The 19725-nt window shown below is 41.5% G+C and overlaps 1 protein-coding gene across 1 annotated transcript; it reads right to left on the reverse strand.

Annotated features, from left to right (window-relative positions):
- Nucleotides 1–378: 378 nt before the first annotated feature.
- Nucleotides 379–1020, reverse strand: LOC141040993 (uncharacterized). The gene has a single exon (XM_073507103.1). It carries the CDS (start codon nucleotides 1018–1020, stop codon nucleotides 379–381), a length of 642 nt encoding a protein of 213 aa, XP_073363204.1.
- Nucleotides 1021–19725: the final 18705 nt, after the last annotated feature.

Here is a 19725-nt window from a genome sequence, read left to right on the forward strand (position 1 = left end):
ACCACTCGGGGGATGGGTTGGTGGGGAAGCCGTCGTTGCTGTAGGCGGTGTTGAGCATGGTGAGGTGCTCCCACGATGGAGGCTGGGGCGGAGAGTACCGAGGAGGAGCTGAAGGCACAAGCTGATACATGGGGTACGCTTGGGCATGCGATCCTGGGCGAGGGCCGAGAACGCCCGCGGCATTGGGAGGTACCCAGCCCGAGCGCGGGGACGACAACGCCGTGCTGTAGGGGCCAAAGTAGCCCTTGAATTGGAAGAACTGGGGCTGGGAGCCCTGAGCGCGGCCCCCAGAGTTGGCTCGTCTGCGGCCACGCCGAAGGCCGCGTCGCGGCCACATGCACAACCATCGTCGATGCAATCACCGCGTCCATGGCCAGACTAGGGGTTTGTCTTATGTGGAGCACCCTGGTTGCGGTCGATGCCGCCATCGGAGGAGCGGTCGCCGCGATCACCTTGGTCGCGGCCGTCGTTGCCGAGGCTGCTACCACCCGAGGACCGACAACTAGGGAGGGCAAACGCAGATGCGCTCTCATCGGCGGCACGATGAGCCATGGATTCTTCCGCCAAGAAGACACGCGAGAGGACCGTGTCAAACGATAGCGTAGGTACTTGGTTGCCCAGAGCGACTCGAATGGTGTCGAGACATTTGTCGAGGCTGTGGAGGAAATGAGTGGTGAGATTGATCTCGGTGACGGCGTGGTCAATGTCGGCGAGGCAGTCGGTGAGAAGCTTGATGTTGCGAGCATGCTCAGCAACCGCGAGATCACCCTGCCTGAGGTTGCGGTATTGTCGGTTGACGATCATGAACCAAGCGATGTGATTGTTAAGGAAGAAATCCTTTATCTTCTTCAAGATGACATAGGTAGTGGTGGCGCCGATGACGCGATCAGTGAGAGGATCGGCGAGGGTGGCGTAGATCCAGAGGGCGACATGGGCATCCAACTCAAGGTATTGGGCATCATCATTGGGAGGTGGGGGGTTCTCGATGAGATAGGTGACGCCATAGCGGATGAGCACCATGAGGAAGGACTTCCACTTGTGATAATTGTGATCAGCATGGTTGATCAAGAATTTAATGTGGTTCGAGATATGATCATTGAAAATGGGATTGCAAGGGGTGGACACTGGTGCCACCGGCGGATCATTGGTAAATAGCGGGGCGAATGGGAACCAGCGCCAGCAGAAGTGCTATTGAGGGAAGGGTTTGTGCCGAAGACAAACGGCGGCGAGGACGCCACAGAGGTGGTGGCGGCGGGCGCCGTGCAAGTGAGGGAGCCCAGTGACACAACGGAGCTCGTGGCTGGGGAGGAGGAGGATTCGTGCTCAGCCATGATGAGGGCCCTAGTATCTGATACCAAGTTGAAGAGAATAGTTTCTGTCCTTGATCTGATTACATAGTACAGGTTATACCCGAGAAAGAGAGAGAGTGAGTGAGAGAGAGCCCAAGAGAATAGGCACGTAGGCCAAGGGCCATGAGATCCTGAATAATAGGATCGGTGTATGTACAAAATACAGTTACAACAGACGGTACAATGTACAAGTTCTAACAGTGACAACCATCTAGGTCTCCCGGAAGAATGATCGACAAAACCATAATTTATATGAAACGATGTCAAAGAATTCGGTATGTCAAACAAAATACCATCCAAGATTTTTTCGGGCCCAACAACGTCAGAAACTAGTACAACAACATGAATATTAAAGATCAAGGCACAAACCAACACCTCCTTACTGTGTGCATCATACGATGTAGAGGCCGGGGTACTTTCCTTTTCAAAAAAAAAAAAAAATCAACACCTCCAAAGAGTCATCATTGGTTCTACTCTATCTATTTGTGAAGGATAGATATCGAGCGATGTCACTTAGAGCACCGAGGCAACACCTTCAAGAAGACGATAACTCAAGTTTGTGCACACGACAAATGTTATTGGATCCTAGCATGCATGTAAGGAAAAGATAAGGGTTTTCACAGACGGAGTTGCCTTGTAGGCATTGGGTCACTTGACCCATCTCTATATCTCTTCTATTTAAAAAGAACGTAAGATTCCCATTTCATCTTTTTTTCCGCCACCTCGTCGTCCAACATTTCATGTATATATGATAATCAATCATCTTAATTTACTTACCTTCTAAACTAATAACACTTTAATTACTTACCAAACTTCTAATCAAAATATAAAATAATTCACGGGCAGAATTTGATGAACATTTATTTACACAGTCACATTATTATTGACAGGTAAATCACAAGCTAACGTACTAGAATATTTATATCCCGTTGCAATGCACGATCATTGTTCTAGTCTCTATCTCTACTACTTAAAAAGACCGTAAGGTTTCCATTTCACATTTCTTCCCACCACACCTTCGCCCAACCTTTCATGTATATGATAATCAATCACCTTAATTTACTTACCTTCTGAACCAATTTCACTTTAATTTACTTACCGAACTTCTAATCGAAATATAAGGTAATTCACGGTCAGAATTTGATGAACATTTATTTACACAATCGCATTATTATTGACAGGTAAATCACAAGCCAACGTATTAGAATATTTATATCCCGTTGCAATGCACGCGCATTGTTCTAGTCTCTACTACTTAAAAAGAACGTAAGGTTCCCATTTCACATTTCTTCCTACCACCCCTTCATCCAACCTTTCATGTATATGATAATCAATCACCTTAATTTACATACCTTCTGAACCAATTTCACTTTAATTTACTTGCCAAACTTGTAACTAAAATATAAGGTAATTCACTGGCAGAATTTGATGAATATTTATTTACACAATCGTATTATTATTGACATGTAAATCACAAGCTAATGTACTAAAATATTAATATCCTGTTGCAACGCACGTGCATTGTTTTAGTACTACTTAAAAAGCATAAGGTTCCCGTTTCACATTTCTTCCCACCACCTCTTCGTCCAACCTTTCATCACTTAATAATTTTTCAATTTAACCAGGGGAAGGGTGTTTACCAGTTTGCCGACAAGTATGGAGCAAACGTTGATGGGTACAGGTAAAAACATGCAAACCCAGACCCATAGTTTCTGTCAGTAAAAACAAATGTCTACATAATTCAGAGATCATGCATGGAGTTTAGCTCTCATGACATCTTATTCGGTTCTTACTACGTTGCAGCCCGATATATACACCAGAAGAATGGTCTCCAAGTGGTGACGTTTATGTTGGAGGTGACATTTCTTTAAGCGTGTCATAAGATGTTTACTGTATCCCAAATTCAATAAATTTGACCTTTTATTTTCTTGATGACTTATATATACAGGAAAGACAAGGCTGTTTCTCTGGGCAGTCACTCTTGCTGGAATTCTGCTGGGCGGTGCTCTTCTCTCATATGATAATCAATCACCTTAATATACTTACCTTCAGAACCAATTCCACTTTAATTTACTTACCAAACTTCTCATCAAAATATAAGGTAATCACGGACAAGATTTGATAAACATTTATTTACACAATCACATTAATATGGGCAGGTAAATCACAAGTTAACGTACTAGAATATTTATACCGCGTTGCAACACACGGGTTTATATATTATTTTGAACTAAAATAATAATAGAGTTCCTTTTCTTGCTAGGCGGATTGCTTCGTCCAACATTACATATTTTTTCTGATGATCATTCCTTGAAAACCGGCTTAATTGTCTCATATTTTAGTGACCTACCAAATAAACTATATTTTCTTTGGCAAGTCAATAAGTAATTACAAAAAATCATAACAGAATTTGGTAAATATTTATTTACACAATCATATAATATGGAATTATGGGCTAATGTATTAGAGTATTTATACCCCGCAGCAACGCACGGACAAATACCTAGTTAAAATTAGAAAATCCTTCACTAGCTTAGTACTAATCACCTTTTTTCTTATAGAAGATGACCCCATTGTCATATATATGATCCCATTGATCTTTTTTCTAGCTTCGCCTTTCACCTTGGATTAAGGGATTAAATATGAAGAGGATGTGGGACCATTAATCTATGCTAATTGGCATTTCCCAACAATAATATATTGTTTGGCAGTTAATTATTAATTAAGTGGCACTATCTTTTCGACACCGCAGGCTGCTATATGATGCTGATAAGAATTTGCATCTGTCACACATCTATGTCGCTAGACACACTATTTGATCAATCGATCAATCGGGGGACCGGCCGGGGGCAACAAAAGATTCTTGCGTTACTGTCTCTGCCGCTAACACTGCTCAGTCGATAGCTCATCAGAGAGTTACCAGCTGCAAATGCATGCAGTCTGTTTAATTAGGGGATTTGCTAATTCTCATCTTGAAAGAATTAGCGAGCTCTCATCTAACATCTATGCCATTTGATTAATTAAATAAAAATTCACGTAAAATCAAATGATGTAAAAGTTCGATGAAACTTACTCTCTCCGTTCACTTCTATAAGACGCTTCAAACAACTCACATTGAACTGTTTTGGGTGATGTATGAATTGTCTACAATGCCGTCTTATAAGAGTGAACAGAGGGTGTGGCGGCGTCCACTCCCGGCTAGACGGCCCTACCGAGGAGCCGCGCCAGGTGGCTGCCATGTCCTTCTTGCGGCGGTGGCGGAAGGTTGGGCACATCAGGCTATCTGCTTGGTGGCGGACTGTGGCAGCGAGGTGATGGACTTCCACGCAGGTGCTGGTCGGCCAACGACGCTACGGTCCACGGTCTGGTGGTGGTGATTCAGATCTGGTCGGCCGAGTGGGGGTGACTCGTGACTGTAGAGTGCTACAGTGACCTCCCATGGCTCCACGACGGCGGTGGTCACCACATGATCTTCGAGAGCATCATCTCTCAAGATCCAGTGGTTGATTCGGCGGTGAGATGTATATTATGGACGATGACTTGACGCAGAGGGATGGTTGTGCGGCGCTGGCGGGCATCACACGTAGCTGCTGGGATCGCGAAAAAGTGGTGGCGACAAAACATAGGTGACTTCGATGGTGGTGCTACTCAGCACCCGGTCTCGAGCTCCGGGGTGAAAGCCTAGGTCTGAACCGAGCGGTTCTACCTGGCAATGGCGATATTTTTCTTATGTCGTTACCTTGTTGAAGGCATTGCTCGGATATGTTTGAACCGATTTTTCAGGGTGAAAACCTAGATTCTGGCCATGTGCTTGGATCCGGTGACGGCGGTGCTTGAGTGTCGCTCCCTTCTTGAAGGCGTTGCTGTTGAAGAACCTCGTCATCCATGTAATGTCCTGAGATAGTTGGTGCGGATATGGTCATTGCTGTAGTTTGCCGACCACATATCTGATCGCTTTTGGGCTTTTTTCCTTTTTCTCGCCTACACATAGCTTTGGTCTTATATGACTTTGCTATTTGTCAGCGTGTTTTCGCGTTTGTGTTGACTGTGTGTATCCTAGTTATGCAGAGGCCGGGTGTGTGCTCATTGTGTTATGTATCTTCTTGATGCTTCATTTTGAGCAAATAAAATCCACCCTTTATCGAAAAAGAGTGAACAGAGGGAGTAGTTAATTCTTATTTAGATGAAAGCTAGCTACACTCTTTAGTTAACTACACCAAACCAATGAAACCATCATAGAAATTCAGTTTTTCTTTTTGAAATATAGCAATTCAGTTAACTGCATGATCAATCCGCGTCTATGTGTGATGTGCGCATTTTGCATGAGTATGAAGCACGTACTTTCTTGCGCGCACGTACTTTCTTGCGCGCACGTACGCGCGCACACGCGCGCCTATACTTCTCATTAGGCTTCCACCCTATTTTGTATATAAAGCAACAATCACAGTGCACGGTCGAGTGATATAAGATAGCAAGGAAGCCCTCAAACAAAGCAGATCAAAGAATAGCCGCACAACAAAAATTAAACTGAAAAAGATGCCCAAGAGAATAAGACGGCTAGAACACACCGATGCGGCCCAAAACCTACGGTGCCTGAGCCCCACTACATCGTCCCTAGGAGGGTAACGACCCAAACCGTCGCTGCTATCGAGTTCAAATAGGCATGTGTTTTCACCCGAAGCCCTAGCCTAGGGGAGGGACACGCGACAACATCCTCAAGGTGAAAGCGACACTCGTGTGCGTCGTCGTCGTCGTCCGTGCTAAAGCGTGAAGCTTCCATTGAGACCCTCACCTGCACTGCCACGAGGCACCTAGGTCACTAAGTGATGGATTTCAACCCGCCCGAACCAGATATGGGCACCGTCACTTTTGTCAGAAGAAAGCCAGCGAGAGGGCCACACTTCGCCATACCCCACTGCACCGACCACTAGGTACGCGTCGTTGGCTGACTACCGACACGCACCGTCGGAGGGTGCATTGAGCAGCGCCTCATCAGATCTGGACACTCCGGGTCTAAATGAGGGGCCACCCAGGTGATGTCTACTACACAACTTATTCTTGTAGATTCCTGTTGGGCCTCCTAGTGCAGAGTTTTGTACGACAGTAACAATTTTCCCTCAAGTGGATGACCTAAGGTTTATCAATCCGTGGGAGGCGTAGGATGAAGATAGTCTCTCTCAAACAATTCTGCAATCAAATACAAGAAATCTCTTGTGTCCCCAACACACCAAATACAATGGCAAATTATATAGATGTACTAATTCGGCGAAGATGGTCATACAAGTTTAGTATGGATAGTAGATATGTTTTTGTAATCCGAAAATATAAAAACAGCAAGGTAGCAAGTAATAAAAGTGAGCACAAACGGCATTGCAATGCTTAGAAATAGGGTCTGAGATTCATATTTTCACTAGTGCAGTCTCTCAATAGTGCTAACATAATTGAATCATATAAGAATCCCTCAACGTGCAATAAAGAGTCACTCCAAAGTTCTTATCTAGCGGAGAACATAAGATGAAATTTTTGTAGGGTACGAAACCACCTCAAAGTTATCTTTTTCGATCAATCCAATGAGCCATCCCTATAAGTGTCACAAACAGCCCTACAGTTCATACTAAAATAACACCATATGATATGCCTCAACCAACTCTAATGTCACGTAGATACTCCAATGTCACTACAAGTATCCGTGAGTTTATTATTCGATATGCATCATACAACTTCAGATTCATAATATTCAATCCAACACAAAGAACTTCAAAGAGTGCCCCAAGGTTTCTACCAGAGAAAGAAGAACGAAAATGTGTATCAACCCCTATGCATAGATTAACCCAATGTCACCATAATTCGCAAGTTGAATCCAAAACATATATCAAGTGAATCAACAGAACACCCCATTGTCACCATGGGTATCCACATGCAAGACATACATCAAGTGTTCTCAAATCTAAGAAGTATTCAATCCGATAATAGTGAAATCTCAAAGGTAAAAACTCAATTCATCACAACAAGATAGAGAGGGAGAAACACCATATGATCCAACTATATTAACAAAGCTTGTGGCACATCAAGATCGTTCCAAATAGAGAACACGAGAGAGAGAGAGAGAGAGAGAGAGAGAGAGATCAAACACAAAGTTGCTGGTACATACCCTCTGCACTGAGGGTGAACTACTCCCTCCTCGTCATGGTAGCCGCCAGGATGGTGAAGACGGACTCCGGCGACGATTTCCCCCTCCGGTAGGGTGCTGGAACAAGGCTACAGATGAGATCGCTTCGGTATAGAGGCTTTTGGCGGTGGAGCGAAAGTTCTAGGTTTCTTTCTGGTTTTTTTGGTATTTATAGGAATTTTTGGCGTTGGTTTCACGTCAAGGGGCCCGTGAGGGAGCGACAAGCCTGACATGTGTGCCCTAGGGGGGGGGGGGAGGGCGTGCCCCCAGGCTTGTCGCTTCCTCGTGAGTCTTCTAGTCCTTCCTCGAAGTTTCGGGGATCTCTTTTGGTCCATAAAAAATCATCGTAAATTTTCAGCCCAATCGGAGAACTTTTATTTCTACACAAAAAACAACACCATAGTAGTTCTGGTGAAAATTGCGTCAATCTGGGTTACTTTCATTGAAATCATACCAAAACCATATAAAATTGTTGTAAACATGGCATGAATACTTCATAAATTATAGATACGTTGGAGACGTATCAGCATCCCCAAGCTTAATTCCGGTTTGTCCTCGAGTAGGTAAACGATAAAAGAAATAATTTATGAAGTGTGAATGCTAGCATAGTGCATAAGTTTGACCAATGTTTATTTCAATCACTTTTCCTAGCACCATTCATAAAACTCATCATGATAAAGTAGCAACCAATTCACATGTTATGGTTCAAACAATGCATTCTCTTGAAACTTAATAACCTATGTTCTTAGTCACCAAACAATCTCAATTCAACTTGTTTTCAACAGAGTCTAAGTAAGATCTCCACATACTCAATAATCATATATTCTTCTATGATTGCTAGTACTCAAAGTATATTTTTAGAATAAATGGCGTCCATCGAACACAGAGAAAGATAGGGGCTTAATATTTCGCCTCCCAACTTATTTATCATAAAGATAATTGTCAACAATAATAATTCATGATCAAATATATTTGATTGGCCCTATATGCCTGGATCTTTCCCCATCACATGATGCTTGAACAACTAAAGAATAATTGAGGTTGAAATGAGAATGCACACTTATTGACTCTTGCATAAAAGTAAAAGTTGAAAACTAAAAGATAGGCCCTTTGCAGAGGGAAGCAGAGGTTGTCATGCGCTTTTGAATTTTTTTGATGCGCAAGCCCTTAATGCAAAGGAACACCACGTTATATTGCCCCTTGTGATAGCAACCTTTATTATGCAGTCCATCACTTTGATTTCTTTACCATCACAAGTTCGTACAACGCTTATTTTCCCTTGCAAGAAAAGATCATACATATTTTAGGAGCAATTTTTATTGCTTTTTGCACCAATGACTACTTACTCGAAGGATCTTATTCAATCGATATGGTGGACATGCATGGCAAGAAACTGGGTTTAAGGTTTTTTGGATGCACAAATAGTATCTCTACTTAGTACGATTTTTTGGCTAGCAAAAAATCCTAAGCAAGCACCACATGTTGGAGGATCCATAACAATATAACTTCTATGCAAATATACCTAAACATAACTCATTACGTTGTCTTTCTTGTCCAACTTCAACTAATTTTCTCAAGTTTGAAAATAATTAATGGGTATTCACAATCACAAAAGTTGTCCAAGATAATATATTTATATGTGAAAGTTCTCTTCCTTATACTAATCATTCATGAATTGCTTGTATGACCAATATTGTGATTGTCAAGCTTCAATAGATTTTACTTTCTAAAGCCAATGTGAAACTACTACTAGGCATGATACAAGCATATGAAGCACATATAATTTCAACTTTGGGATGTTCAATTCATTCAACAATTTACTCTTAGGATATAACTAAAGAACGAGAGTAAATGACAAACCACTCCAAAAAGATATAAGTGAAGATCAATGAGTAGTCAAACAATTAAGTAGCTATGTGAGGACTCTCTCTCATTTACAAATTTCAGATCTTAAGTATTTTATTAAAACAACGAAACATATATAAAAGATATTCCAAGAATAGTACATCTCATGCAAAGAGGCAAAAACTTAGGCTCAACCGATACTAACCGATAATTGTTGATGAAGAAAGGTGGGATGCCTACCGGGGCATCCCCAAGCTTAGATGCTTGAGACTTCTTGGAATATTAGCTTGGGATGCCTAGGGCATCCCCAAGGTTGAACTCTTGTGTCTTCTTAATTCCTCTCATAATCACGGTTTCCCTAAATCTCAAAAACTTCATCCACACAAAACTCAACAAGAACTCGTAAGATAAGTTTGTATAAATTAATGCAAAACCTTATCATTATTTACTGTAACAAATTACTAAAATTATAATTTAACATTGCATACTAACTGCCTCTGCATATTTAATACTCCTATCCTCAAATAGAATCATTAAACAAACAAACATATGCAAACATAACAACAATCTGTCTAAACAGAACAATCTATAAAGGATGGAAGAAGATTCATACTTCTTTAACTCCAAAAATTCTGAAAAATACGAAACTGTAGAAAATTGGTCTTAGCTTACTGTGTAAAAATTTGTGACAGCCTGGTTTTTGCCCTCTTTTCTTTTTCTGATTTTGATTGCCATTTGATTTGAATTTGGATTTTTGAATCAACTCAGTTGGACTTAAACCCTTGGGCATACACTTGATTTTCACCCAAGTGGCTCATCTCTCCCTCAAACCATCATTTCCTCTCTGATTAATACCAAAATAATCCTAGGAATATTTTTCATAATTGAAAAATATTCATTTTTCCTTCAAAAACCCTAGTCAGCAACATATGCTCCAAAGAAACCCTAATTTTCTTTGCTCACCAAAATCTGAGAAAATTCCCAAATATTCTTTGAACCTTGGCACACATCCCTGAGAAAAATATTGCATAGGTTCTTGGAATATTTTTGCTACAGAAAATCATTTCTGTTCTGGTCAGAAAATGCAGTTTCTACAGCAAGTATACTTTACCTTGATCCAATGGAGCTGAAATTTCTAGGGCTTCATTACCCTCCTAAGAAACTACTAATCACCAAAAATCAGCCCTAAACTCTTTTTGGTTTGATCACAATTAACCTCACAAGTTTCTGACCAGAAACTTCCCAGGAAGAAACCAACTCACATAGTGCACCTGTGATCAACTCGAACCCATGGAGTGACTCAGATCATCAAGAACAACACGCCAGACACGAATTTATGGCAAGCCGTGGCTCTATGCCAAAGTTCGCGCGGTGACCACGCGTGTGCACGATGCCAATGAGCTAGTCGACGCGCTCTGGATGCCCGCCGAGTGCTCTGTTCAGCGTGTGCTCGCTTCCCACCCCGCCGCGCCTTGCCAAACCTTGCCACAATCGCCATCCCGACGTCCTTAACTCACCTTGGCGCTCGCCGACGCTGGAGTTCGCCGCAGCGAGCACGGGCACAACGCGGCCAAGCCAACAGTGCGCTCGTGCCCACTGTGCTCGTCGCCACCCACGCCCTGTGCTCGACTCCGCTCGCCCACAGTTGCTCCGTGAACCACAACGTCTTCCCCCTCTCTCACTGATGCAAATCGTCGCCGGGCGCCGCTTCCAGAGAAATCCGGCGGAGCCTCGAGCACCTCTCCCCCTCGCCTGTAAATACAGCCCCTCCCCAGCCTCTCCGAGCATCACCACACACTCAACCAACCTCCACAACGCCGTAGATAGCCATAGCCCGGCCGGGCAGGCCTCGGGCCGCCGTCCTCGAGCTCGAGCTCGCCGGCGATCCCCTCTGTTCGCCACTACTCATCCAGCCCCTCTTGAGCTCGTGCATCTACTCCAGCGTCTCCGCGGTGCTTCTCTGGTGCCTACTCACCCGGTCGGAGCCCTTGGAATCGACTCCCTCTGCCGTCTTCCTCAACTCCGGCGAGACCCGACCGCAGCCGCCACTTGTGAGCTTGGTTCCGAGCTACTCCGGCCACCTCTCGCCAAGCTACGCGTACGGGCAGGTGCGCCTCGACCTCCTCTCGCGTTCTATCCCTCTGGATCGGGCCAAGGAGCCCTCCTCGCCGGCATGAGCTCCGGCGAAGCCCCGCCGCGCTCTATTTCTCTCTCTTCCCCTCACACCTAACCAGCGGGGCCCACTGCCAGCCTCTCCACTCATGCCCGAAGCGGTACGAGTGGAGGCGTATTCAGAGAATACATCATCGACGTCACCCCCTGGTTCTGTTTTATTCAAATTTAATTCAAATTTTGACCAGAAACTTTGACCAGCTATAACTTTTAAACCATAAGTCCAAATGAATTGATTCTTTTTGCATTGTGTTTATTTTGAAAAGTTCTAGCAGCACACCAAAATGTAGATTTTCCTCTGTTGTCTAGAATTTCTGGTGTTATTCAGAGTGATTCTTGATATTTTCTTTCTCTGTTTTTGAATATCTTCAGAAGGTGAAGCTTGTCTTGAGGATCACCAGGAGGAGTGTGAACCTCATCTGCACTAAGGCAAGCCACAACAACATTTTCATGGTGTCATTTCAATATTTGTGATTTTTCCAACTTGAATATGAGTTATCTCATACATTTAAATTATTTAAATGAATATTTATTTCTGTTGAATACTTGCCTTGCTTGAAATGCTTAGTTTACAGAAGTTTGAGACTAACTAAGTTAGTTTTAGTCAGTAGAAGTAATATTTGGTTATGTGCTAATGAAATGATTATGAAATGACTAGCTTTGTTATTATTTTCTTAAGTAAGAAAGTAGATTATTTTAAGATAATATCATGGTTAAATTTGGTGAAGTATAATAACCACAGGAGTGGAATGTGTTTGCTTTGATGATGATGATTGTTAGTAGAATACTTGATGATGCTGATCCATTTATTTTTGATAGTATGTGATGCATGATGTATGGTTGCATATTCATGGCATATCATGACACCTGTTATTTTTATTCCAAGTTAAACCTGATAATAGTTCAACTTGAACATACCGTTGATCGGGTCATGGTGCCACTGAATCGAGTTTTTCCCAGTGCAACCACATTTTCCTTTATGGAAGGCCTTTATTCGGTCCGTTGTCATGCCTCTGGTCGGTACCTCCAACGAGGGAAGGTTATGGGCATGCGTTACCCTGGCCTGGTAAGCAGACATAACCTTGTGTGCCCGTTTGTTGTTATGGTACCTTGTCCCCGTTTGGGACCGTTTATGTTTTGCCATGACGGTGGCCGTTGATGCCTTTGGTAGGCACGGGGCCACCCAGGACTTAGCCCAGTGGGAAGTGAGTCGGAGTGGCCGGGAGAGTATCATGGCAATGGGAGGGTTTCGTCGGAATGCCGTTGGTCCACCCGAATGGGAGTACGAGGCCATGGATTCTGTGGTGTGGGTACAGTGCGCTACCTCCGCAGAGTGTAATTTAATCTATCGATAGCCACATTCTCAGTTACGGACACAACTCGTGAGTAAGTCACACCATGGATCAACTTTCCTAAGTAATCATGCACACTAATTATAATCATTTGGCACTGAGATGATGGATGAGAATTGATGATGATTGTGGAAACCAAAGTGTTGGTTTGGTAAGTGGTCTGAATATGATCACCGTTTGGTTACGAGGTAACCCGTTCGGTAAGAAAGTCCGAGGGACTTGATGCACGAGATTATGTTCACTGCATTTGTAGTAGTCTTTTGAATTGATAATAATTTGATTAAATATCACGATATTGTTTGCCATTATGTTTATGCTTGTTGTGAGCTTGCAAGTACATTCAATGTACTGACATGGCGTGTCATGCCAGTTTTCAGGAAAGTCTGACTGGATCGAAGTGCTGCCGTGTCTAGATCGTGTCCACATCAGTGTCCATGTGACATGGAGTCCCGCTCGTCACCGTTCCACTGCCGTGTAGTTGTCGTGATCGAGGCCCCTTTATGTTCACTAAATAATGTACATATTATTCAGCCGCACCGTGTGTGCCGCTTGGCCTCGCTACTTGATGTAACATCGAACTATGTTCTGCTAGTATCAATAAAGCGGTTGTTTTCTGTACCAAGATGTTGTGTGTTGCCAGAAGACTCGATCTCTGGGCTGGCAATGCAAGGTAAACCGGTCGCTCTGAGCCGGGGTGCCAAAAAAATTCAAGATTTTATCAAGTTCTGATTTGTCTGAAGAATTCCTACAATAATAGAAAACTTTCTGTTTCCAAAGAGCACCTCATATACTTGCACACTGAGCATGGTAACGGCTATACTTGCCACTTTTATTGAAATAAAATATACAAAACATTATTCTAAATAACAACAAGCAAATCTCAACAAGTGAAAGAGACGCTCCAAGCAAAAGACATATCATGTGATAAATAAAAATATAGCTCCAAGTGAGGTTACCAATAATGTTGAAGACGAAAGAGGGGATGCCTTCCGGGGCATCCACAAGCTTAGACGCTTTAGTCTTCCTTGAATATTACCTTGGGGTGCCTTGCGGATCCCCAAGCTTAGGGTCTTGCCACTCTTTATTCTCCTCTCATCAATATCTCACCCAAAACTTGAAAACTTCAGTCACACAAAACTTAACGGAACTTCGTGAGATAGGTTAGTATGATAAAGAGCAAATCGTTCACTTTGGTACTATCAAGACAAGATTCAACATTTTTCTCACATAATGACTACCGTAACCTGTCATATCTATAATTTATAGTGACCGATATAAGCCATAGAAACTAGAAAACAAGCAAACTATGCATTGAAAACAGAATCTGTCAAAAACAGAACAGTCTGTAATGATCTGAACAACAACAATACTTCTGTATATACCAAAATTCTGAAAAGTTAGGAAAACATAGGCAATTTTTATATCAATCATGTGTAAAACTTACTTAATTTTTTTTACGTTCCATAGATTTTAAAAATTCTGGCACTAGGCGCAAACGTTTCTATTTTTTGCACATAATCAAGTCAACTATCATCCACACTATCCCAAAGGCTTTACTTGGTACTTTATTGAAACAAAAGCTATAAAACATGATTATTACAATATCTTAATCATGTCAACACATAGAAATAGTAGGTATAAGTATTGGGTTGTCTCCCAACAAATGCTTTTCTTTAACGCCTTTTTAGCTAGGCATGATGATTTCAATGATGCTCTTATAGAAGTAAAGAACTGAAACATAAAGGGAGCATCATGAAGCATATGGCTAGCACATTTAAGCCTAACCCACTTCCTATGCATAGGGATTTTGTGACCAAACAATTTTTGGGAGCAAGAATCAACTAGCATAGGAAGGCAAACCAAGCAAATACTTCAAAACTTTCAACACATAGAGAGGAAACTTGATATTATTGAAATATATATAAGCATATCTTCCCCTCTCATAATAATTTTCGGTAGCATCATGAATGAATTTAACAATATAGCTATCACATAGAGCATTTCTTCCATGATCCACAAGCATAGAATTTTTGTTACTCTCCACATAACCAAATTTATTCTCATTCGTAATAGTCGGAGTATCATATGAAACTCATATACTATAAATTGTTTCCACATTAAAAGAGTAACGTTCAGTTAAAGGATATTCATAATTATGAAAATAATTATCACTACTTTTTGTAACATAAGTATCATCACAATAATCATCATAAGTAGTAATTTTGTTCTCATCATGATCAACTCAAACCTCTTCCAAGATAGTGGAATCATTACTAAATAAAGTCATGACCTCTCCAAATCAACTTTTATCATTGTAATAAGATTCAACACCCTCCAAAATTGTGGGATAATTATTATCTAAAGTTGAAACTCTTCCAAACCCACTTTCATAAATATTGCAATCATCATAAATAGGAGGCATGCAATGATAACAAACTTGATCATTCAAAGTAGGGGGACAAAAAAGGTCATCTTCATTAAGCATAGCATCCCCAAGCTTGTGACAAACGTTAATTGCAGCAAATAAATTCTCAAACATGTCATTCTCATCAAGCATAGCATCCCCAAGCTTGTGGTTTTGCATATCATTAGCATAGTCACTCTTATCATTAATAATATGAATAGCACCAATAGAATAACAATTATTGTCACCATAATATTCTAAGTTGGTGCCAAAAATATTCTCAAGATTATACGAAGTGTCACTATCTTCCCAATCATAATTATCACAAGAAGTAATAGGCATAACAAAATTATCCTCAATAGTTCCTTCGGACATTGTGCCATAGGACAAAGAAACAATATAATCATCAAGTGTATCATCTTCAACAATTATATTCAATTCATCCTCATGAGGTACAACAATAATTGGAGCAACATTATTTGGGAGAGATACCTTTTTACCTCCACTTTTTCTTCTTTTCTTCTTCTTCACCACATCATGTGTGGGTTTAATTAATTTTTTCGGGCTTCTTATTGATGAGATTGATTAGATAGGAAGCTCCTTCTCATCACCTATTTCATCACGAGAGACAGTAGGAGGGAAAGTGGAAATCTTTACCCTTTCATTAGTATTCCTTTTGTATTCTATTGGTTTTCCCGTCTTTCTGTAGTTGGCAATATTAGCATTCTCATTGAAATTTACCACATAAAACATACAGATTTCCTGTAGACTAGTTTCAGTATAGTCTGTGAAAATGAATGCTTCAAACCAACTATTCTTATGTGTCAATTCTTCACACCCCAAAAATAGATAAAGTTCATTATAAAGTTCAAGGGTTATCAAGTTATTACAATATTTGGCCATGATTCAATCATGAAGAAGTATGCGTTAGAAATTAAGATGACCAACCCTATTCCAAAGTGCACAAGTAATGGCATGAAGAGAGCATAATTTTGTAGAAAATTTATCCATCACTTTAAGCCACCAATTGGTTTTATCATGCTTATGCTTCTTATAAAATCTTTCATCCCTATAAGGCATGTCTTCACAAACTTTATGCACTCCACAAAAATTGACACGCTTGTAAGAAATCTTTTTATCATGACTAGTGCAATCATCATTAGTATTATGGATATTCATAGCAACCATACTAACAACATTGCAATCGTGCTCATCATTCAAGGATATTATGCCAAACATTTTATTGAATATCTTCTTCTAACACTTTGGCACAATTTTCTGATCCATCATTTTTCAAGAAACACATCATAAAGATAAAGAACTTGATGCAACTTCAATTCCTTTTTTTGTAGTTTTCTTTCATAAAACCAAATTAGTGAATAAACAAGAAAAATAAAGGATTCAATTGCAAGATCTAAAGATATACCTTCAAGCACTCACCTCCCCGGCAAGGGCGCCAGAAAAGAGCTTGATGTCTACTACACAACTTATTCTTGTAGACTCGTGTTGGGCCTCCAAGCGCAGAGTTTTGTAGGATAGTAGAAATTTTCCCTCAAGTGGATGACCTAATGTTTATCAGTCCGTGGGAGGCGTAGGATGAAGATAGTCTCTCTCAAACAACCCTGCAATCAAATGCAAGAAATCTCCTGTGTCCCCAACACGCCCAATACAATGGCAAATTGTATAGTTGCACTAGTTCAGCGAAGAGATGGTGATACAAGTGTAGTATGGATAGTAGATATAGGTTTTTGTAATATGAAAATATAAAAAACAGCAAGGTAGCAAGTAACAAAAGTGAGCACAAACGGTATTGCAAATGCTTATAAACAAGGCTTAGGGTTCATACTTTCACTAGTGCAATCTCTCAACAGTGCTAACATAATTGAATCATATTACAATCCCTCAATGTGCGACAAAGAGTCACTCCAAAGTTCTTATCTAGCGGAGAACATAAGATGAAATTGTTGTAGGGTACGAAACCACCTCAAAGTTATCTTTTCCGATTAATCTATTGAGCTATCCCTATAAGTGTCACAAACAACCCTAGAGTTTGTACTAAAATAACACCATATGATACGCATCAACCAACTCTAATGTCACCTAGATACTCCAATGTTACCACAAGTATCCGTGAGTTGATTATTAAATATGCAGCAAATAACTTCAGATTCATAATATTCAATCCAACACAAAGAAATCCAAAGAGTTCCCCAAGGTTTCTACCAGGGAAAGAAGGACAAAAACATGTATCAACCCCTATGCATAGATTACCCCAATGTCACGATAATTCGCAAGTTGAATACTAAAACATACATCAAGTGAGTCAATAGAACACCCCATTGTAACCACAGGTATCCATATGCAAGACAGATATCAAGTGTTCTCAAATCCAAGAAGTATTCAATCCGATAATAGTGAAACCTCAAAGGTAAAAACTCAATTCATCACAACAAGATAGAAAACACCATATAATCCAACTATACTAACAAAGCTCGCGGTACATCAAGATCGTGCCAAATCAAGAACACGAGAGAGAGAGAGAGAGACAGAGAGAGAGAGAGAGAGAGAGAGAGAGAGAGAGAGATCAAGCACATAGCTACTGGTACATACCCTCAGCCCCGAGGGTTAACTACTCCCTCCTCGTCATGGTAGCCATCGGGATGATGAAGATGGCCTCTGGTGATGATTTCCCCCTCCGGAAGGGTGTAGAACAGAGCTACAGATGAGATCACTTCGGTATAGAGGCTTGCAGTGGCGGAGCGGAAGTTCTAGGTTTGTTTATGGGTTTTTGGTATTTATAGGAATTTTTGGTGTTGGTTTACGTCAAGGGGGATCACGAGGGAGGGGACAAGCCTGCCACGCGCGCCCTGGTGGGGAGTGGGGAGGGCGCGCCCCCAGGCTTGTCGCTTCCTTGTGAGTCTTGTGGTCCTTCCTCAAAGCTTCGGGGGTCACTTTTGGTCCACAAAAAATCATTTTAGATTTTCGGCCCAATCCGAGAACTTTTATTTCTGCATAAAAAACAACACCACGGTAGTTCTGCTGAAAACAACATCAGTGCGAGTTAGTTTCATTAAACCATACCAAAACCATATAAAATTATTGTAAACATGGCATGAATACTTCATAAATTATAGATACATTGGAGACGTATCAACATCCCCTAGGTTAATCCCTACTTGTCCTTGAGTAGGTAAATGATAAAAAAAATGAAGTGTGAATGCTAGCATAATGCATAAGTTAGATCAATGATAATTTCAATCACTTTTCCCAGCATAATAATAGCAACATTTTTTCATAAAACTCATTATGATAAAGTAGCAATCAATTCACATGTTATGGTTCAAACAATGCATTCTCTTGAAACTTAACAACCTATGTTCTTAGTCACCAAACAATCTCAATTCAACTTGTTTCAATAGAGTCTAAGTAAGAGCTCCACATACTCAATTATCATATAGTCTTCTATGATTGCTAGTACTCAAAGCATATTTTTAGAACAAATGGCGTCTATTGAACACAGAGAAAGATAGGGGCTTAATGTTTCACCTCCCAACTTATTTATCATAGAGATAATTATCAACAATAGTAATTCATGATCAAATATTGAATGGCCATATATGCATGGATCTTTCCCCACCACATGATGCTTACCAACTAAAGAATAATTGAGGTTGAAATGAGAATGAACACTTATGGACTCTTGCATAAAATGGACACGTACATGCATATGATCATACATCAGAATATATTATGATCGCAGTGGAGCCCAGGATCTTAGTCGAGATGGCTCTTATTGACTTAGGGAAACCCACGTTTGGCGGCCATTTGGGCCCGTGAAACTTGGCGCTTGGCAGGACCTCCTTGATTGCATCGCGCTCCACCCCCCAGATGTGGATCAACCGAACGATCGCATCTCCTACCACTTGGAGCCATTAGGCCAGTTCTCCACCAAGTCCCTATACCAGGCCATTGCGGCTGCACCTGCCCGAGCGCCCCTGATCCATATCTGGGCGCTTAGACTGCCACTCAAGATTAGGATGTTTCTCTGGCAATGGATCCGGGTATGGGTCCCTTCGGGCGTGGGGGTGCTCAAACGGAATGGCCCTGGCGATGGGATTTGCCCTTTGTGTGGGACGGTGGAGGACTCGAAACACATCTTCTTCATGTGCGTGTTTGCCCAATTCCTTTGGAGTTGCTTCCACGAGCGGTTGGTGGTTGTTGGTGCAACAACAACTACCCCGACCTCTTTGTGGAAATCCAGGCCACCCCTCAGCGCGACAGCCACATTAGGTGGATGTATTGGGGTTCTTGCTTGTACACTTTGGACCGTGTGCAATAAACTTGTGATCCAGCATGTTCCTCTACGATGTGCTACTGATGCGATTTTCAAAATGTGCGGTTACTTGTAGCTTTGGCGGCCACTTAGCCGGCCCC

Source organism: Aegilops tauschii, chromosome 2 (genome assembly GCF_002575655.3).
Source record: "Aegilops tauschii subsp. strangulata cultivar AL8/78 chromosome 2, Aet v6.0, whole genome shotgun sequence".
Taxonomy (NCBI): Eukaryota; Viridiplantae; Streptophyta; class Magnoliopsida; order Poales; family Poaceae; genus Aegilops; species Aegilops tauschii.